General features: G+C 41.6%; 1 protein-coding gene across 2 annotated transcripts in view; it reads left to right on the top strand.

Annotated features, from left to right (window-relative positions):
• FMN1 (formin 1) overlaps positions 1-22,603 on the top strand; it is a 310,736-nt gene that overhangs the window by 140,222 nt on the left and 147,911 nt on the right. For both annotated transcript variants that reach the window (XM_045900408.3, XM_064570714.1), the window contains exons 7-12: positions 6,184-6,245; positions 8,128-8,216; positions 12,517-12,646; positions 14,330-14,476; positions 15,578-15,637; positions 20,726-20,846. In XM_045900408.3, the coding sequence (XP_045756364.1) occupies positions 6,184-6,245; positions 8,128-8,216; positions 12,517-12,646; positions 14,330-14,476; positions 15,578-15,637; positions 20,726-20,846 (609 nt within the window). The remainder of the gene's footprint in view (positions 1-6,183; positions 6,246-8,127; positions 8,217-12,516; positions 12,647-14,329; positions 14,477-15,577; positions 15,638-20,725; positions 20,847-22,603) is intronic.

Here is a 22,603-nt window from a genome sequence, read left to right as displayed (position 1 = left end):
TGGAAATGGCGCACTCGGGGATAGAAAAGTGTTCAGGGTTAAAAATGGCTGGAGGGCTGAGAGAATTCCGGCATTCTCTCTCTCCTTACCCTGGTCCTGTGAAAAGCTGCCTCGACCCGGAGAGGGAATTTACCTATCGTGTGAGACCCTGACCCCGTGCATGTGCCTGAAGCAGGCACGTAGTTTTTATGTGCGCCTGGTAGTTTCAATCTGTGATACTGATCTGCTTTTTGTCCCTGCTGACGGTTATTATATCTTAATGGGCGAAACTCTACTCTAATGATCCTTGTGTATGTAATTCTTGGAGTACAGAGCAGGCACCAGAGGACCACATAAAAATGTTTGCCTCAATTTCCCTGCAAAAAAAAAGGGGGGCCCAGAAACCAGACTTGACCGAGTAACAGATTTTTAAAGGTAAAGGAACCCAATAAAATTACCAGCTTTTCACAGCGTGTGTCTATTTCCTTTCGACATATTGTGAGGTGTAGGTGAAATATTCTAACCGAACTGACAGTGTGAGTGGGGATAACTAAGGAGAGAGGGAGATAAAAGTAAAAACCACCAGCAATGATTGATATTGCAGTAGCAGTGAGTTGTTGGGGTCTCCCCTTTGTGGATTTGACACTTCACCTTTCTGACACCATCTGCAGGAGTGTTGGTATAATGAGCCCTAGACAGATGGGAACAAAAGCTAGCATGGCTTGGAACTACTGTATCAGGGCTTCAAGGCATGCTGTAGAATTGTGTAGGCTGGTATTTGCTTATCCAGCTTATAAGATAAAAGGTGTGTGTGTGTGTGTGTGTGTGTGTGTGTGTGTGTGAGACAGAGCAAGAAAGACAGTGTGTTTTTTTAAAGTATAAAATGAAGGGAGCTACCTGATCCCAGGCAACTCCAAAAATAATTTAATCTATGACTGGTTTCTTTCTCTATTGTAACCATCAGTTAACTAATTAAATGGGTTCACATAAGGCTTCTAAGTTTGATGGTAAGAGTTAAGAATCGATTCTCTAATACACCATACCAGTATTTGGGGAACAGAATTATCAGGTATTATTTCCAACCCTATGTAGGAACTTAAAGTGTTCTTGGGGAATAGGAGGCAGAATTATGTCCACGCAAAACAGCTCTCCTAGGAGTCCTAGTACCTCTGCCTTTTTACTTTGTAGACCTTTGACCCATAATCTAACCTTCCTTGGCTACTCTGTAGAAGAGAAATAAGAGAATTCTAATAATTTCCTTAAGCTCCTGGACTCAACCAGGATATCTCTTCATAATGCTTCTTCCACCTCTGAATTTTATTTTCCTTTTTTACTTGTGTTTTTAAGATCTTTACATGGAAGAGGGAAAACCTCAGTGGAATACTTGGCATTGACCCTAAATTAGTCTATCTAATTCTTCCTTCACAAGTAGTTTTCCTCTCTCCTGTTCCTCCCTCCAGGTCCTTGGTGTAAGATCAACAGGCCTATCCAGCTCTTAAGGCCCTCTGCCCATTTCTGGGGGTGGCGCAAAGCTCTTCCTCCAAATCTAGATGCAAAACCTCAGGTGGTTTTCTTTTTTTTAAGATTTTATTTATTTATTTGACAGAGAGAGAGAGCACAAGCAGGGGGAACAGCAGAGGGAGAGGGAGAAGCAGGCTCCCTGCCAAGCAGGGAGCCCGGATGCAGGGCTCGATCCCAAGACCCTGGGACCATGACCTGAGCCGAAGGCAGATGCTTAACTGACTGAGCCACCCAGGCGTCCCAAACCCTGAGGTGGTTTTAACTCCAATTTCCTCAGTCCCATAGCTAGTTAGTGATACCACTCTGTAGCTCTCTGTTGTGTCCTGCCCCTCTGTCCCGTGCTTTCTATCCACAGTATTTGCTACCACTTGCTCACCAGAATAGGTTCTTAAACCAGTTTTTCCAAATTTCGACATGTCCTATGGCATATAACTCTGTTCAGTTCACTCTGTTGCTCCTAGCTGCTCAGTACCTTGCTCCAAAGTAGAATTAATGCTCTCCTCAAGCCAAACGTGAACTCCCTGCCATTGCCTGCACCTTCCATGAGCCTGTCTGCATCTGCTTCTTCCATTTGAAACGTCTCACATCCTTCCTGTTGGTGTTCACTGGCACTTGTTATAAATTTACAGATTGTCCTTACTCAGAATGAATTTGGCTTAATTAATGGTAATTAATAAATGAGTGTTTCACATGTCTGCCTGAAGCAATATAACCAGTGAATTTTTACTCGTAACCTTTCTACCTAAGGTGATACTGCTGTTTAAAACATTTCTGGAGGTTAAGAATGAAGGGAAAGCTATTCTCCTTATTCTTTCTTTATTTTTTTTTTAAAGATTTTATTTATTTATTTGACAAAGATAGTGAGAGCAGGAACACAAGCAGGGGGAGTGGGAGAGAAAGAAGCAGGCTTCTTGCCGAGCAGGAAGCCCAATGCGGGGCTCCATCCCAGGACCCTGGGATCATGACCTGAGCTGAAGGCAGACGCCTAACCATCTGAGCCACCCAGGCACCCCTCCTTATTCTTTCTTTGAAAATGAGAAAATTTACTTGTGAAACTTAATCAGTTTTTAGTATGGACTATTCAGGGCAAGCAGTGTTTCTCTACTGGGTGTGTGGATGAGGGCGTAATAACGCAACTCGACCAACTAAACCTTGATTTTTTTTTTTTTTTAACCAGGGACTAATGGGGCTGAGCAAATGACCCTAATTCAGATACACCTCTCATAAGACATTTTCATCTGCCAAAATCCTATCCCTTTTTAAAGTTTCTGTTTTCTTTTTCAAGACCCCATGCTCTCTTTATCAAGAAACTTTTCCTGATACCCAACAGAAGGACTCTGTTTGGGGGGATTCCTGTATCCTCTATCCCATCCATACACTTCTATCCCTGTCACACCCCAGGTGCTATGCCGGGTGCTGGGGTTATCAAGATGCATAGAAATGATCCATGATTACAGGGCTTCTGCGGTCCGACAGAGGAGGGAAACTGTTCTGCTACACACTGTAATACAGGTCCTTTATTAGACTCTCTTCCCTTGTGTAAAATACAGATGCAGGGCCACGGAAGAGGAAAAGAATGAGGATGTAAGAATCTGAAGGTCAAGGAGTTCCTTCCAGGGCAGGAAACCTTTCCCCTAGGCCTTTCGGGGGTGAGGAGGCATAGGAAGGGAAGAAGTCATGGTTATGTTGCCCCAAGAGGCTGGAGCACAAGGTATCTGGGAGAAGTGCAGGTGGTAGGAGATGAGATTGGAAGTGTAGCTTGGGGCCAGAAAGGAATGGGTTTAAACATCAGGCCACGGCATTTGGACTTTACCTGCTATTTAAAGGAAAGACATAAGAGGTATTGTAAACATCAAAGTAAAATGTTGAGACCCGTGGTTTAGAAAAATAACGTTGTTGGTACGATGAATGGTAGATTGGTAGTAAAGGTGGAAGTTGGAGATGCAGATGAGGTTGACTCTCTGAATGGACCCAAAGGTACCTTGTATTTCTCTTAAGACATTTGAGGCATTATTTTCTGTAATTACAACTATTTGTGTATATACCTTGACTATTAATAATGCTTCCTGAGGTTGTGCTTCACGCAGGGTTTTGTGAAGGACCAAATGGGTTTAATAGCAGCGACTCCTACCTGAAACACTCCTGAGTTCTGGAAGTTTCATTTACAGCACAAACTACTCTGTAGCCTGCTGTCTCTAATCCTTTCCAGATGTTAAAGGAGATAAGGCATTAACAAGCATTAAAACACATTAACCATGTGTATATCTGAAATCATAATAGTCATCGTTCTTTGGTACCATTTTGAGTTCATACCATGGTCTAGGTGCTATGCCAAGCGTACATATTCCCTCATTTAGTATTTTTAGCACGTGATATTAGACCCATGTTTTTATGGATGTGCTGAGGCTCGGACACTTTAACCTGCCAGGATCACATAGCGAGTAAGTTTTGTTCCTTCCGTGAGGTAGTCTTGGTCTTTTTCTGTACCTTAAGCTTGTTCCTTCACCAGAAAAAGAAACTTCCTTGCGCAGTTACCTCTCCCTGGGAAGTTCTTCTCCCAGACATTTACAGAACTGACCTCTTCAGCTCTTAGCTTAAATGTTGCCTCCCCAAAGAAGCCTTCATCACCCATCCTATCTAATGCTGCTCATTTCTTTACTTTCTTCGCAGTATATTGTTATCTGAAATTATTTACTTGTTTATTTTCTCTCCCCTTGGCTAGAGTATAAATTTCAAGAGATTAAGTGTTTTGAACTTCTCACACACTTTTGAATTATATAATCACAGCATTTTAGAACAGTTTCTACTACTTAATACACATTCAGCAAATATTTAGTTCAGGGCTGGGTGAATGAATGAATCAATGTCTCCAGAGCCCCATATTTGTTCTCCAGTCCCATCCTCTAGATGTTTCCTTATTGCTGCCTAGCACACTGGAGAAGAATTGGCTGACCACACTACCTGTCAAACCATGTATCTGGGACCCAGACTGATGAACTTTTAAAAACCAAATATTTACTCACGAGAAAAACAACCCACAGGTCATTCTCTTTCTTGTTGGTTAAGATAACTCGGTTACATCTAAGCTTGCAGTTCAGATAGAGTACCTACAACGTAGGATTAGTTTAGGATAGAACTGTTTGTAGAACTTTACCTTTTCTTATTGCATTCCTGTTGGCCAGTTTTTGTAGGAGAATATTGGAATTGACATAAATGAGGCATGGTTCCTGGCTATTTTTTTTAAAAGCACCAGAAATTCATGGTCTTTCTAATAAATTTGTGAATTCATATGATCTCCACATACAAAATAACCATCCTCGGAGGGTAAATTCTTTCATTCTTTCCTCGAGCTCCATTTTTCTTTTGTGGTTTCAGATGGGACTTTTTAGAAGTGTGATTTCCCTTTGTCTTAGTGGAATCTGAGCTGACTTTGTCACTAGCATGTTAACCTCTTTTTTCCCCACTCTCCTATATCTAAGAATAGCTTGCTGATTAACCCTAAGTTAGAGAAGGTGGCCTGTGAAGGAATTTTAAGTACATTTCTCAGTGTTCTGTGAAGTTACATGATCTTAGCTCAGTTAATTAACTTTGTTAAAATTGTATAAGGGGGTTCTTATGATTCGACTACAGAAGGTGCAAAACAATTTGAAAGGAAACTGCCCTTCACCTTGATCTCTACCTTCTCCAAAACCATGGTGTAATGCCAATGAACAGAATAATGGTTGACGAGCAAAATTTTAAGGCATTCTAAATATCACTGGTTGGTTTAATAAAATTAATTAGCCTGCCACGGAGAAAATTTACTAGCGTGCTGGTTAATTTCACAATGTAAAGTCAGAGAAGGGAGGTGGGGTTGAGAGAACAAACCTTATTAGTTTTGAATAATTATTTAAAGATGTGGAGCTGCCTATTTCAAACACTTTGATTGCCAAATCCATTAAGGCTTTACAGTCTCAATGTTTGTATCCCAGTATATATGGGAAGGAATCTCCCTAGGTGAAATCATAATCATATTAGTGAACAGCTAAATGACTTAAAGATACAGAACAGCAAGTAGAATCCTAATAAAACCATGGGAATGTGAACTTGCCTTAAGACTAACTCATGGGAGGTTTCCATAATCTTAATTTGCCATTGATGCAATTATTGCTTTTTCTTGTCTTTTTAATCCAAACAAGATGTTTGCAGTGGCCATGGAAAGGTGCCTAAAATCACATGCCTGAATTCATTTAATTTGCCAACATTGTCTTTTTTTCTCTCTTCCTGGTAATGGGCAAGAGTCAGTTCTGGTACATTAGGTACTAAATCTCTTCAATTACCAGCCGGGAAGAAAGATTTAAAATTGTGTTTCAAACCTACAAACTGATTTAGTTTTAAAGCACAAACACTTCTCCTGTGGAGCCTAAATTAAACTGCAGAAAGGACACAGAACTTGAGGAATTAAACCAGGCAGGGCCAAGGCTCAGGCCAGTGATAGGAACCATTTTGGTTTCTTTCTTCAGAGGCCCCCTGGCGCAAAAGGAAAGGGAGCAAGAACAGGCTGAAAGATACAACTTGTGTGAAGAAGTGCAGTGTTATATTGCCTGGAAGCTAGACGTGGAGTGTGGCTAGCTCATTAGTGTAGGGGAGTCTAATCAAACCTCTTATCTTTTTTTTCCCTCTCTCTTTTTGGGTGCTTGGCAGCCATTTTCAATGTGGATGACTCTGTGGTTGATCTGGAGACTCTGGCAGCCTTATATGAAAATGTAAGTATCAAAGACATACAGAGGCAGTTTTTTCAGATTTTTATATCTTCACTAATTAAAAAAATGTTAAGGCCTAAAAGATGGTTATATGTGACTCCTTCTGCCCCACCCCCAAATCGTTAAGCCGTTCACGTTCTTTGGCCGTGAGGATTTTGATATAGCATGGGAGAGATTAAGGTATAGTTTCTAGAAGCATACACTCAAATGAGAGCAAATGTGAGAAAAGCACTGGGTTCTGACCCCACTGTGGTATTTGGGTTAGCAGATCTCTTTGCACGCTTGCGTGGGAGGGTGGTTCAAGGTAGAGACCCTTTCTAGGCCATGGAACCCAGCCCTGCGGCTGACTGTCAGAGTGAGTGAAGCTAAACTACCAGCTTACTGTTGGTCTACACCAGTGCTTCCTCGGGAATGGGAATACTAATACCAGCTTGGATGATTACTTTCAGATCAGATGAGCTCATGACATTGAATGTGGGAAGTAGTATAAGATGGGAGGTGTGTGCTTTGGATTTAGAGTCAGATAATTTTAGATTTGAGGTCCCACTCTACTGTTGACTGCTGAGTAGCTTTGGACCGGTTAAATTCCTTAAGCCTGTTTGATCACCAGTACAACGGGGATTATAAAGGGCTCTATCTGATTTTTGTATTAAACAGAATTCAATATAGGCAGCAGTAGCAATATATTTTGAAAATACACAGCACTGTACACATAGGTGGTCTTTAAATTTGGGTTATATGTGGAATAACCAGCAGAATTGGCAGGCTCTCTTGAGAGGATGACACAGGAGAGTTAGAATTCCCATGGTTGTTAACATTTCTGATTCATTGACTGTTAGGATTTGAAAACAGAGTGAACCAGATTCTCTTTATTGAAGTAGCAGTATTTCCCTGGGAGCTGCCTAGAGTATTCTCCAGTCAGCAAGTTAAAAAAAAAAAAAAATGATTCATTTCAATGCTACATCTCCTGGGACTTTATCCCTTATAGAAAATTTCCAGAGTGCAAAAATCCAACCTTGTGGGATTGCTACTTCCCTACACATTTTCACATTCTTTATATATATCAGGAGCTGTTTAGTACAATGGGTGGGAACTTCTCATGTTCCATCAGTAAAGCTTTTGTTAATAGACAGGAAGGTGCACAAATACCAGGCCATTGGGAGCTAACAGTACATTTGTGGAGTACCTGGAGGGCAGCGTGGTGTGATGGGAGAAAGAGATTCTGAGTCAGGCCCTTTATCCAGTACTCAGTATGAGCCTTGGTAGGATCATCTGAAATACAAAGATACAATAATTGATATTGAAGGACTTTGTAAAAGGAAGAGTGCCTTCTAGGTGAGCTCAGGTCTGTGCATGGGGGCCGTACTCATTAGCTGGATACATTGAGAAAATGACGTAACTAAATGCCAAAAGAAGCAGTGCAGATGAATGTTTAGCAAATTCAGAAAAAGAGAAGGTGGAGACTAGAAATGCAGAAGTCAGGAGCATACGTAAGTTAGAGGAGCTGTTCTAAGGGTCAGGAAACAAATGCTAAGGACAGTGGATTGATAACCTGCTTACATGGGAAGAGACGGGGGCTTCAAAGGTGGCAATCCAATGTCCTGCCTTCTGGGTCCCCCTACCGTCCCTTGGTATGACCATTTGCTTTAGCCAGTGGTTCTCCAATGTTAGCATGCGTCAGAATCACCTGGAGGGCTTGTTGCCCCGCCTCCCCCCCCAGCTTCTTAGGACTGGGATAGAGCCAGTCATTTGCATTTCTAACTAGAAACAGGTGGGTGATGCCAATGCTGCTGGTTCAGAGACCACACTTGGAGACACAGTGCTTTAGACAGATGCTTATTGTTCATTTTTTGTGTGCTTTGTTTGATTTCCTGTCTCAACCCAGAGAGCACAAGAGGATGAACTGGTTAAAATAAGGAAGTATTACGAGACATCCAAAGAAGAAGAATTGAAGTTGCTGGATAAACCTGAGCAGTAAGGACGCTTGAACACTTCTCCATTAGGCCAAAAGGACAAGCGCCATCTCTGTCCCCCTGCCTCCCTGCTCTGAGTAATCGCTCCTAAACTGTGCAGTGAGCTAAGTCATAGCACCATCATCCCCGTGACCTCCTGCACGCAGATGAATGATCTGGCTGCCGGGAAAGGCAGCCCGGGGATTTGTACTGCTGGATCTAATATGTCTGAACCCCTCTCCCCACCCCTCATGATTCCCCTTTCTCGTTCTAGCAGCTTGTTAATTCCTCCTAGACTAAACATTCTAGCCAAAAGGGTAACTGAGGAAGGAAGAAGGCATTGCTCTGTTTAAGGTTCTGCTGATGCAGTTAAAAAGACGATGGCAGACTCAGAATTCAAATTGATTTTCCTAAATGTTGTATCCAGTAAACGTAGCCTGAACGTGCCGGCTTTCCCCCAAATCCCTCCACCTGCTCTGCCCAATTGACAGGTGACCTTTTCATCCTTTTCGCATCTGCTCGTTTTTCTCTCTATTCACCATCTAGAGTTGTTTGCTCTATGGTTTGGGCTGTCGAGCCATGGCCTTTGAAAACCTAGACCTCTGATGATGAATGGAGTGGCTCTTGCCTTGCCTGGGCTCTTGGGGTCTGCACACCACAGATAAGTGTATGGGACTCTGTAGCCCCTGGACCCCAACTACATTTTCATGGCCCAGGACTGAGGATGTGGAATGGGTCCAGAGTGGAGAGAGGGATCCTTTGCCTGTCGCCACCTTGAATGCTTCATTCATGTCCAATTCAGGCCACTCCCCTCAGTCTGGAGATGAGGCAGGGGTTAGAAAACACAGAAGAAATTAAGAAGTCAGGTTTAGGACAACAAGTGAGCCCTAGAGACATCTAAGTTTCCGTGGCTTGTATTGAAACTTTCATGGCTTGCCCTTGGGTCCACTAGAATGCCCCACTCCCCTTGGATTGCCTGGATAAAATGACTGGGTGGGGGATTTCTAGGTTTACTCAGTTATTGGCAAGCCTTCGTGATAATTTTGGGAACCTTAGATGGATTGTTCTCACATGGAATAGAGGCCAGGAACCACTCTCTACCCCACCCCCGCCCTGCCCCAAGTTCACGAAGGCTAGGAATCTTGTGAATCAGTGCAAAGGGGGTTCTGCTGCCCTTCTGGCCCATCAGTTTGAGCTACCCTCCCTACCAGTTCCTGCCCCTGACCAGTCCTGTGGTCCACTCCCAGGTCATGTTTCCTAGTAATAAATTAATTCCCACTAAGGTGCTAATGACTGAACATGAAGTGACTCATCCTGGGATATTTAGACACCGACAAGGCCATGGGGAGTATTTGAAGACTGTTTGAGTTAGCTTGGGCTGCTATAACAAAGTACCCTAAGCAGGGTGACTTAGAAACAACAGAAATTTATCTCTCATAGTTCTGGAGATTGGAAGTCTGAGATTGGGGTGCCATTATGGTTTGGTCTTGGTGGGAACCCTCTTCCAGGCAGACTGCCAACTTTTCTTGCTATCCTCACATGACAGAAGGCAAAGAGAAGGATGCAAGCTCTTATGTCCCTTCTCCTAAGGGCACTAACTTCACTCATAAGGGCTCAACGCTCATGACTTAATTGCCTCCCAAAGGCCCTGCCTCCTTAAACCATCACAATGGGGGTTAGGACTTCAACATACAAATTTTGGGGGAACATAAACATTCAGTCCTTAACAGGGACAATAGGGCATATCCAGCATTCGGGTAGTGCTGGCTATGCTACACTGAGCAATGATCTCTCAGCCTAGAGTTCATATACCTTTCACGTAAAAGATCATAGAGTATTTTAGGCTTTGTTGGAAGTACGTAAACCATAGACAACATGTAAACAAATGGGCATGACTGTGTATCAGTGGAATTTTATTTAGGGACACTGAAATTTGACTGTTATTTGTGTAGACATCATAAAATGTTATCTTTCTATTGATTCTTTTTCACCCACTTAAAAATATAAAAACCATTCTTAGTTGGTGGGCCATCCAGAAACGAGTGAGGAAGTGAATTTGGCCCGTGGGCTATAATTTGCCACCTCCTGCTCCATGCCCTGGGAGTGGCTGACCCAGTGAAATGAAGAGTGGGTTTCTGTTACTGGAAGTGTTCCCCTTTTCCTTTAGGGTTAATGTCTTTCTAGCATTATTTTTGAAGACTGATTGCCAGGACACAGAATAATGGTGGCAGGTAATTAACAGATAAATTTATGATTCCTGCTTTCTCTACGGGATGACCTGAATAAGGGAGCATTTTCAAAGTTTGAAAATCGTCATGGCGATGGCTTCCCAAAGATGCTAAGCTATCACTGACAGCAAAGAGGACTGTCGTGTTGTCCCAGTGAGGTGATGTGCTCAGGCTCAGTTGCTGGAGGGTGAGGTACACAGAGGTTGGGGCTTGAAGCCCGAGTGCATTTCACCTTTGCCCTTGACCTCCTGCATAGTGCAGCATTTGTTTGATTTTAGCCAGAGTCCGATTTCCTGGCAACTTACTTGCCATTGGCTCCAAGTTAGTTGACTATAAGCATGTTTTACATACTGGAAAATATGAATCATTTATAGTTTCAACATTGTGATTTCCTAAGATCCCTGTGATGTCCAGTCCTATAAATCATAGCATGGAGAGGATGGTCCCATCCCTCACCTCATCAGCTTTCTTGCAGCCCAGTGCCAGACTGAGGATGCCATTTCCCATAGAGGTATCATCTGCTTGGGCCCGGGCTGTCTGAAAGCCACTCCCTCCAAGGATGGCCCTCAACTCTTTGCATTCTGCCTTGGGATGGTGGTGAGGGGAGGTGAGGCTCTAGCAGGTTTTATTAGGCCAAACACATGCTTTTTGTAGCCTAGATTGAGGACACAACCTCATCTTAACTCAGAATTCCTATGGGTTTCCACTTTTATATCCCATCACATGGTTTTCATAATAATCAGAGTTACAGAACTTCAAAACAAAGGTATGTTTACTTTTATGGGCATTCCTTGCTTCATCTCAGTGTCATGGGAAAAAAAAGAAGAAGAAGGGAGGCTGGCTCAGTCAGTAGAGCAGGCGACTCTTGATCTCAGGTTCTTGAGTTCAAGCCCCACATTGGGCGTAGAGTTTACTTTCAAAAAAAAAGGAAGAGGAAAGAGAAGAAAAAAGTTTATGACCTGGATATAGGATAATCTTTTTTTTTTTTTAAAGCTGGTAATTAGAATCTTATTAAAACCCAAGTCTCCCTTAAAACAAAGTAAAAGAGGCACAGAGTATAAGCTAAGGAGACTTCTTTGGGTATGGAAAGAAGGGTTCAGCTTTGCTCCTATGGAAAAGCATTCTTGGTGAGAGATTGCAAAATGTCAAAGTAATGATGTTATGCGTTGACCGAGACTTTCAGAAATATCTGGTATTCATCATTTCAGCCCCAAAATGAATTTAATAGCTGTTAGTGGATTCTCTCCTTCTCTAAATTCATGCCCAACTCTTTCTGCCCGTTTTAGTTTATGCCCCCTTTTCTGGTGGTTGGCCTGGAGAGTATGTAGCTCTTCCAACTTAATTTTGCAAAGGGCACCAGTGCCCAGTTGCTCAGACAGTGAGCTTCTGTGTGTAGGTTAGTACTCACCTTTAGCTTTAAAAATCTGTTTTACCATAGTTTTTAAGATTGATGTCCACTTAACGAGTGCCTGCTTTGTTCCACATGCTGAGCTGTGAACTCTGTTTTCCTAGGTAAGCTGATGTGGAAAAGTAAACAAATATCTGTAGAAGAGGATCTCTATAGACTATTATCTAATTCAGTGAGCAAGAAATAGTAGTCGTCTCCCTTCAGGAAGAAATATTTTGTCATATCTCTGCAGACATTTGCTTCCAGCCTTCACTTGACTGCCTGTGTGAAATAGACCCTTAGAGAATGCTGCATGATAAAGGGAGTTCATTATGTATTTATTTTCATACGCCAAAGGTAGTGCTTTTATTTGGGTTTAATCTCCTATTTGCATAGCAGGATATAACTCCGTGGTGGTTCAGTATAATTGCATTAACTTTCTGTTCCTAAAGTAACTTATACACCATACATTTATATACCATCATAGAAACCCATGAAAATAATAAGAGAAATAAAAATGGCTTTGTTGTCAATAATAGAACACAGACCCTTGGAGTTCCTTAAGTGTGCCTGTTGGATACATTTTATAATTGTTGAATTGATATCACCAAGTAAGGAATGCTGTCATGGTGGATCTTTTTCAGCTGTCTTTTTTTTAATTTTGTGATTGTATATGAAGCTAGATGATTCATTATTCATTTCTGCAGATTTTTACATGAGTTAGCCCAGATCCCGAATTTTGCTGAACGGGCCCAGTGCATAATCTTCAGATCTGTCTTTTCGGAGAGTATCTCCTCCTTGCACCGAAAGGTAGAGATCGTCACAAGAGCTTCTAAGGTATGTTTGCTGTCTAATTTAAGAGGCTAGTTTTGCCTTAGTGAGGGTAAAGGAGCAAGTAGGGAGTGGGAGAATCAACTGGAGTCCCTTTGTAAAAAACTTTTGGACTTAAGATTGTGTGTTTTTTTAAGTATAGCTGTGATGATTATCCTAAGTGTTAGTATGTGTGCGCGTGAAGGTGAGTGAGGGAGAGAGAGAGAAAGTCAGATGCAGACTGATGGGGAGAAGGAGGAAAAAAATGACACTTCTATAGATGCCTTCTTAGATATTCCAGATACCTTCTAATGTACATACTGGCCACTTAAAACCAACCTAACTAGTGTAGTTTGTCTGCTACTCGACTGACTGGGTTGCAAGAGATTTTGCGTTAGACCCATGCACCTGATCATCTGAAATGTGTCTACATTGTGAAATAAAGATTCTGGAGACTTGATAAGTGAAATAAATGATTACGATAATGGGTGGCGGGCAAATACATTTTTGTTGGCTTTACCACACCAATTCTAATACTTGTTTTTTCTCACAATGACATCATGTCTTTAAGAACATGATAATCCTCTCCACACATACTGTAGTATTTAGTTCTTACCTGAAGGCGTGATTCTTTACCTTCCAAAATATAAAAGATTTCAATAAAGAAAGTATAAATACTTCCGAGGTATAATATACACCCTCTAATAACATCCTAAAGGGCAGGAAGAGAGGTTGGCCTAGAGCTGCATTTGCCTTTCCTTCTTTACCCTAAGATAAAAGAAAATAAAGTCAACTAAGACCCTAGAGAAGGAGGAGGGGAGGGGAGGAAGCATCAATTTTAAAAATTTGCACTTTGAGGGAAAAAAAAGGGAAAATAAATGGGATAAGGATGTGAAGAAAACCCTACTGAAATTTTTTAAGGTTAATAGACATATCAGCTAATACTTAATAAACATAGCCTGTGACCTTGAAATACATTATCATAGGGGCGCCTGGGTGGCTTAGTCGTTAAGCATCTGCCTTCAGCTCAGGTCATGATCTCAGGGTCCTGGGATCGAGCCCCGCATCGGGCTCCCTGCTTGGCAGGAAGCCTGCTTCTCCCTCTCCCACTCCCCCTGCTTGTGTTCCCTCTCTCGCTGTGTCTCTCTCTTTCAAATAAATAAATAAAATCTTAAAAAAAAAAAAGAAATACATTATTGTAGTTCACTTCTTAGGAGTATACCCAGGGATAAAGAAGAATAGAATAGAACTTGCTCTTAAAGCTATCCTACATTTAACTGTACTGTTTATATAGATACATTGTCCAAAAACAGATCCTCAAATGATAGTAAACGAAACCTTTCTGCTTAGAAGTCACCAAATGTAAAGTCTGACTATAGCAACTCTTTTTGCAACTCACAAATACTTTTAAGTTAATATTTAAAAAATAAAACTGGCTGAAGTAAAAATATAAATACTAATATTTAATCCACAGTATTAAGACATGCACAGTTCATAATTCATTGAAAGGATAGAAAATGATGTCTGATTAATGTATTTTTTTAAGACTCTTATGTCTTAACAAAGTGTATTTTCCATTTCACCAGCTGCCAATCCAGTTGGCACCATGCCACCAAACAGCCTGATGGGTACTCAGTAAATATTTGTTGTTGAATGAATATAGGTGCCTTTGAAGTTCAGCTCCGTAATAATTGGTGTTTGCCGTCACAGGGCTTGCTGCACATGAAGAGTGTGAAGGATATTTTAGCTCTCATTCTGGCTTTTGGAAATTATATGAATGGAGGAAATAGGACTCGGGGACAAGCAGATGGATATAGCTTAGAAATTTTGCCCAAACTCAAGGACGTCAAAAGTCGGGTATTTATTTTTCATAACTAGTTTCCATGATTTGCCATTGTATTCCTTCTATACCTTTAATTAAAAAATTCTTGCTTGCTCCATTCATCTCCTTTCTCCCTCTAACAATACATTTTTTCTTTGCTTTCTTTTGACTTTTCAATAAAGATAGGTTTCTCATGTTTGATCTTACTGAGATGACAAAATCCCCAATATTGGTTTGCTCCAAAAGAACACAGTTGGATATTGAACTGTAATGAGGGAAGAAAATAGCACGCAGTATCAGTCAGAGCACAAGGCTTGGGAGTCTGTTTGAATTTATAGTGTTGACTACTTGTAATTTACTCATTCATGAGTAGGGAGCACTGTTGAATCACCAGTTGAGCTGAGCATTTGAATTATTCTTTTGCCCACAACAATTGGGCTGGGGTCTACTGTCACACTCTCTGAGCCTGATTATCATTTGGCTCCACACCCCTGCAGAGCTCCCTCTTTGGAAACAACCAGCCCATATCTAGGCATCCCACGGGGAGCAGGGGGAGTGAAGGGAGGGGAAACACACAGGCAAATTAGAATTAGACCCATGTGAACAAGACACAAAGGCTGCCTTGTGGGAGGGCCTGCTTGCCCCTGGCCTCCTAGGGTCATAAAGTGGCATGGCGTTCCTTTTAAGCTGTCCTGATTGTTTTTCACGCCATTAAGAACACACATTTTTTTGAAAGGTGGGAAGGGAGGGATGGTTTTCTGTTCTAGTCCCTGGTTCCCTTTGGCACTCCCCCACTCCCTCCTGTCTTGGCTTTCTGCCAGAAAATAATGAGACAGTGTGTGTATTTGTTTGTTTGTTTTAGCCATTACCTCAGAGGTCTCATAGATTATCTGTTTGGCTTTTCTCCCCCCACAAAGTATAGCGGAGTATCATTTCTTTGTATAGATGACATTTAAAAAAAAAAAAATGATGGGACAAAGAGGAGAGAGGAAAATCTTGCCAGTCACAAACAGAATCAGGACCAGGTATCACAAATGAAAAGTATTAGGGTCACAAACTGAGATTTCAGTACTCAACTATAGAATATGGCGGTCTCATGTGAATGATTTTCATTTAAGCTTCTCTTTTAAACCTAGGATAATGGGATTAATCTGGTTGACTATGTCGTGAAATATTACCTGCGTTACTATGATCAGGTAAGAAATGGAATTATGTGGAAAACTACACTAATGGGGTTTCAACTCTTACACGTTGTTGGCATTCAGAAATTGGATGATGGATGGATGGATGGATTTCAAGTCCAACATAGAATTTGAGAGCTCTCCAGCCTCCTTGGTTTACAGATGGGAACGCTGAAGCCAAGAAAGTTTAGTTGACTCTTGTAAAGAGAAGCATTATTCATTGCCTCTCAATCTACTGCCTCTTAATCTGCTATATAACACAGTTTTAGAGAGACCCCCGGTTGTCTGGGTGCCTTCTGACCAGATCGTGAGGGTCTCTGTGAAATCTATATCCATTCAGTAATTGGTTGTATTTGAAATTAGTTCTGGGCTGCAGACCAAAATTTAGGAAATTAAGAGGCAGTAATACCCAATACCTTATCAGTAGTGTTCATCTGTGAACAAGTTGAAGAAATGGAATTTGAAATCCATCCTCTCTGCTTCGATTACATTTGCAGTGAGAAATAAAAATTTCAGTGGGAATCCACCTGAGCAGAAACTCCTGTTTTATTCCTTCTCATTAAATTGAGAACAAGGAGTCCTAACTTTGCAAAGAAAGAGGTACTGTTGTAAGGTGTTGGGAAATCTAGCAATCGATATGAAGGGGAAAAGTCTCAGGAAACTGTTGTCAGGACTCCTGCACAGCTGTCCACACGAGCAGGGTTTTTCCTAGGCACCACGGGAAGAAAAGTAAAGGTTCCAGGGCCTTGTTTTCCAAAGGCCTATAATTCCCTCCAGAAGACAAGCGAAGCACTGATGAAGTCTACCATCTTGTCTTCTCCCCTCCTCATCTAACCCTTCTCAGTGTATCTGCAATGAATCATCTCCCACCCCCCTCCTCAAACTTCTGTTTCTGCTGAGAACATTATCGTTTTGGTCATCCAGGCATGAAGCTCGTGCTCCTCTTTGGCTTCTCTCTATCCTTCAGCTAGATTGTTTCTTGTGTTTCTTCCCTGTTTTTCATCCCTATGCCCCACTTATCCAGACCTTAAGGTAACTCACCTGGAGTATTCCTCTTGCTTCCCAGCCGGTCTCCCCACCTCTCATCCATCACTCCCCCTCCAGTCCATCCCACACCGGAGGCCCCACCAGTTTTTATAGTTCTGGCCATATTGTATCACTTTTTTATGCAAAAACAGAAATGGATCCCCATTTTCAAAAAGTGAATTAAGACTCTACCCAATTTAATTCCAGTCTTTTACAACCATGCTTTTATGACCTTCCCCCTACACATACTCTGTGATCCAACTCAAGACCCAGTGTTTTCCAAACACACCCTATGGTTTTCTCACTGATGTGTTTTTTCATCTGATGTTCTAACTGGAACTATCCTTGTCACTAGCCTTTTTATAGATCTTTTGTTTTGTGTTATTAATACTCTCTTGAAATAATCAATTAAAAGGCCTTTTGGGGAAAAGCTCCCAGTAGCAACATATGTATATTTGCAACATAATAGGTAACATGCTTTTCAGAATCAACATGGAAAGGACAACTGGTCTCCTTTCATTTAAAAAAAAAAAAAAAGTGGCACAAGAGACTGCAGGTAATTTACCAAAACAACAGCAATGACAGCAGCAACAACAACAGCAACAAAAACAAATAGAAGGCATAAATTGCCAACTAGGTATATAGAGCTAGCAATATAAATGGATCAAATCTTTCTCAGGACTATCATGAATGGCTGACTGAGTTATTCTCTGTTTAAGATCTCTATGTATAATGGGACCCATATCATGATTGCCCTTGACTCACCAAACTGTGTTCTATAAAGGATACCTTCAAAAAAATTCACATGAAGTTGTCATGTGCTTGTCAAGCTGTCTCCCCAGGGTGCTGTGCCTATTTATAGGGGACACCCTTTCCTCATTCATATAAATGTGCAGTATGGGTTAGCAAGACTTTGACCTTTCTAGATCAAAAGCCCTAGAAATATGTATAATCTTTCTAGGAAATTTTATCCTAAAGAAATAAGGACATGTATCACTATTTTACTTAAAATCATTTGTAATAACAAAGTATAGCAAAATTTTTGGTAGATGTCCAAAGGTAGAGACCAAGGTCAAATAAATTATGCTAGCGTTCTGAAGTGGAATAATATACTGCCATGGAAAGTATATAGGAGAAAATTTAGTGACATTGAAAAATACTCTTGATCTGCTTTTATATTACAAACGTGTTTAAAATAATATATAATCTAATTTCAAATATATAAATATACATAAACACACAGAAAAACCTGGAATATCAGATATATGTAAAAATGTTTGATTATCTCTGGGTGGTAGGATTGGAAGAGATTTTTACTTTCTTCTGTCTTTCAATTAGACATAATGAGCCTGAGTCACTTTGTAAAAGGGAAAAAAAAGATAAAAAGTAGCGCAGTCTTACATGGCCCTTCTTCCATGAAGCCTTTGTTTACTTCCTCATCTTGTGCTCCTTTGAAGCCTGGGAGCACTTGGGTTGAACCTCTGTCGTGATACATCTTATTCCACCTTGCATGTAGATATCAGTGAGCAATTACCCCTTAGCTTGGCATTGCTCCTTGAGGTCCAGAACTCATCGTTGTCTGTTTTTTAGTGTCTGTAATTTAGGTGTCTGACAAATACTTACTAGGTTGAATCTACTGTAAGTAGAACAAGAGTGCAGTGAGTGGTATCTGTAGATAACTAGGTGCAAAGAGGTGAGAGCTTTTTTCTGGTAGAATGGGGTGGGCTTCAGGTGATAGGTAGATACCCAGAAGTTCTGACAGCAGGTACCAGTGTGACAGAAGAATTATCCCAAAGAATCTCAAGAGGTCACATTTCTAACCTAGGATTAGCATAAGCAGATGTATCTTGTAGTGCCTGCCTCAACCAAGTCCAGTGCATTGTGTCAGAGGGCTGAAATTTGCCAATGAAATGTGACTCTCGAAGAGAGCTGAGCACAGTAGAATCGACTTCACTGAGGAAAATCTCACAGTAAGAATAGCTTCAAGCCTGGGATGGCCCAGTTTAGGAAAAATCAGAAATCAACGTTTGTGTGTCGTGCTCTCCCGGTTTTTACAGTGCAAAAATTCATTTCACTCAGCAAGAGTATAGAATTATGTGATTTATTAAGCTATCCCCTCCCCATAGGAGCGTAAGTGATGATTTTTGTGGTTAGTGGTGATGAGCAATTAGCTGAAGAAAGGTGACTCCTGTTCCAAGCCTCCTTCCACGCATCCTGGTTTTTGGTCCAAGTCTAAGTCTGTGAAGTTTACAGAAATCCATCTAGAGCCATGTCTTTTGAATTCCAATTGAGCAGCTTTCTCAAGAGCTGCTACCAGGCTCATTTGCTCAGCAGCACTTTCTCATTTTCTAGCTTAAAAAAAAGAAAAAGCCAGGACTGAATGTGATAAAGTTTTAGAAAAGAGTAGGAGATAATATACATGAGTTCTTCCAGTGTAGATTGCTGTGGAGTTCTGTGACAAGCATCGTAGATGGTGTTCCACCTTGGCGCTCAGACTACAGTACTGCTTCCATTGTTTTGAAAGTAGGAAAATAATTATAGGGATATAGGGGGAAAGTAAACTGAGTGTGTAAAAGGTTTCAATAAAATGAGGAAAACCACCCTTCCTTAGCATCTCAAGTGAAGCTAAAGATCTTAAAGGAAGGGGATGGGTCCAGAGCATTCCTGAAACCACAAGAAAGTAGGACAGTAAGGTAGATGTCTCCTGCTAAAGGTACACACTTTTCAGAATGGCCTTTTATGGGTTCTACGCAAGGGTGCTGAGCAAAGTTTGATATGCCTGATGTTGCGTTGCGTGCTGTACCAAGAATAAGACACACTTCCTGCCTTCACAGTGTTTGTAGTCTAGCAGAGGAAACACATAAGCTAACTCAGCAATTTTGAAATGAATGTTGGTAAGTGCTTGATAACAGTATGCACCAGGGGCTCTTGGAAACACCCGTGTGTTGGGGGTTAGGGGCAATCTTTGAGGAAGTGATATCCGTCTCGAGACTTGAAGAACAATATGAGCAAGGAAGCATGAAGAGTTCGTGTAGAAGAGTTACAAAGGGACAGTTTTATAGACAAAAGTCCAGATGCAAGAGATTGTGGCCTGTTCTGTTCCTTTATGAACGTTTAGGGGAGGGAGGTAGAGATAGGGGAAGATGGAAGAAGGCTGAGGGTGTAGACAGAGGCCAGATCATAAAGTGCCTTATAAAGCAGTTTCGGAGTTTGGAATGAGTCCTAATGGCAGTAGGGAAGATGGAATGTGAAGGAGGGCTGGCAAAGTAGCCTGTGTGGAGAGAGGAAGAACTGAAGACTGCCTGGGATATGCAAGATGCAGAGCTTATGTTAAACAACTCAGGGAGAAAGCAGGCTGGACTGGAAAAGATATTTGAGGCCCAGCTTATCTTTCAATGTGCCTGAAGCTTGTGTCTCTCAAGTGATTTCCCAGCTTAGATCCTCTACTAGGCATAGTTGGGGAGCTTGTCCAAAACTATGGCCAACCATGCCCTCAGCAAGTGTCTACTAAGAGAAGCCAAACAACATTTGGAAAATCTTTACAAATACGTGAAGAATTTGCTGTCACACAGACACTCCTCTGGAGCTTTCAGCTGCAGTGGCCGGTAGGTAACAGCATAAGGGAGGGAGGGTGATTCTTCCATTGCAGTGCTGTCTTGTCCAGAACCTTCTGATTCACACCCGTTGGCACACCCCAAAGATGAGTTAGCTAATTGCTACCATGTGAAACTCCAACAGGGACTTGAAATTTAAGTACTTTCATGTGTTCCTCCCGTGCCTTTTTCCATGGGAGTAGGGTGTCCAAGATTGGGACATACCTGACAACTTTCTCTTTGATTCATGAGGCAAAATAGAGCGAAATCCGTGCCAGAGCCAGAGCCAACCTCAGTGGCAGTAAGACCAAAGTGATATTGTAGAAGACGCAAAAGCATTTCAGAGTAACCAGTCCAAATTTAGGAATAGCAGAGGAGAATTTCTCTGATTCTTATTTGCACATCCAATAAAAGATGCTTTGGAATTTCAATTGAAAGTGACAGTTGGGAAGTATAATGTACTTTTGTTAACTGTGTCTTTTAGGAAGCAGGAACAGAAAAGAGTATTTTCCCTCTGCCTGAACCACAAGATTTCTTTCTGGCTTCCCAAGTCAAGTTTGAAGACCTCATAAAAGATTTGAGAAAACTGAAGAGACAACTAGAAGGTAACAGGAACTGTTCTGTTATTATGATAATAGCTAAGCTTTTTTTTTTTTTTAATGAATGAAGAGGATTATTTATGTCTGGTTCACGGGATGGAATTGGTGCAGAGCTCAGCTATGGTAACACTGCAGCCCTCGTGAGACTTTCCATCTCTTATGCTCTATTTGGAGGCACTGTATTTGCATATCCCTTTCTTTTATTAGTGTTATTTTGTGCTTTTTATATCGACGTCTTTTACATCTACATTTTCCAACATATAACAGATAGTCATCTTACTAATAACAGCAGCAACCCTTCCTTGAATGCTTTCTGTTGTCTCATATAATTATTACAACAACCCTAGTAAGCAGAAACTATACTAACTCCATTTTGCAGATGAGAAAAACGAGGTTTAGGGAAGTTAGGTTCGCACAGCCCGTGAGAGGCCCATTTACTGGGCTCTCATCAGGCCTATCTGACTAGAACTCATGCAGTTTCTAAGCTAGTTGACTATGCTGCCTTATACGTATACCACATGCGTACACACATACTCACCCGTGCACACCCCCCCCCCATATACTTGGTTTATGTATACGAGTCAAATGAAGATGGCAGGACCCATCGTAAGCAGTCTATTTTAGTTGAATTTACATTTTTAATTATTCACAACAAAATGCTGACAGCCCTTTCTGGCTTTTTGTAAAAGGTGAAACTGTGTCTCTTGAGCAGGAATTTTCCTTTGGCGTTGCTCGAGTCCTGTGTTTTCACTGTGGAGACATCTCCTTATCCAAGTATATAAATACGTGCATTGGGCCTTATGTAAGTCCAACTGTAGAGCTGCACAGAGGATTTAGGGAGCGTGCTAATGTGGAAATGGAGCGCAGAGTGCCAAAAGGAGAGTTTGAGGAAATGAAGAGCTTGAACCAGGAATATTTTTACACTAAGACATAAAATAAACATTTTAAAAATGTTTATTATGAAAGAGTGCTCAGAAATCCAAGTCTGAGACAGAGAGAGCAGCCTGGAAAGGGAAGTGAAGTGGGACAGATCTCCTGGTGGCAGGGAGAGAGCCATTTAGTTTTTACTCTGGGCATAAAACTCGCTTAAATAGGGAGAGTGGTTACAAGTGAATATTTCTACCTTGTAAATTATTTTTAAAGGAACATGTAGCTTTTCTTTTCCCCTCCCGTTGATGTGGTCAAGAGCATGCATTCAACCTAGTGGATGCTTCGTTTACGAATATGATATATGAACCTGCAGTTATTCTTTGCCCTCTCCTAAAACACTGCCGGTTGTATCCTTGCCTAAGACGAGGGGCTTGATTCTTACTGTCATAAAACCGTGTGAGCCATCCCTGTGGCAGTTTTTCCTGGCACTCTCCAGGGGCAGAATTAGCGCCCAGGCCGGCCCTCAATCTGGCTGCAAGGTTCGCTGCAGCTAGGAAAAGTCATGCTGGTTCATGCTGCGGCCGCCCCTGAATACACATCCCTTTTGGTCTCCTGGCCCTTTGCCCTCCTGTGGCGTTTTTCGAGAAGAAACCTGATGTACGTGGGATCTTTCCTCTTCTCCTGCCTTCCTTCCTGGGGCTGCCTCTCTCAGGCATCCTGGCTGGGCCACCTCCCTTTGACGTCTGCAAGTGTTTGACGATTCATAACCAAGGGATGACAAGAGTGAATTGGGAGGACAGTAGAGAGGCAGGTGTTCCCACAAAGGCTCCCCCCTTTGGTGCACCTTATTTTCTGCAAGGGGATCCCAGGTGCCATTCCACATCTCTCGGTAC

Source organism: Mirounga angustirostris, unplaced genomic scaffold (assembly GCF_029215605.1).
Source record: "Mirounga angustirostris isolate CCGP_5_RB_7025 unplaced genomic scaffold, mMirAng1.0.hap1 SCAF_9, whole genome shotgun sequence".
NCBI lineage: Eukaryota > Metazoa > Chordata > Mammalia > Carnivora > Phocidae > Mirounga > Mirounga angustirostris.
Note: the sequence above shows the minus strand (reverse complement) of the source record. Positions and strands in the feature narration are given on the sequence as shown.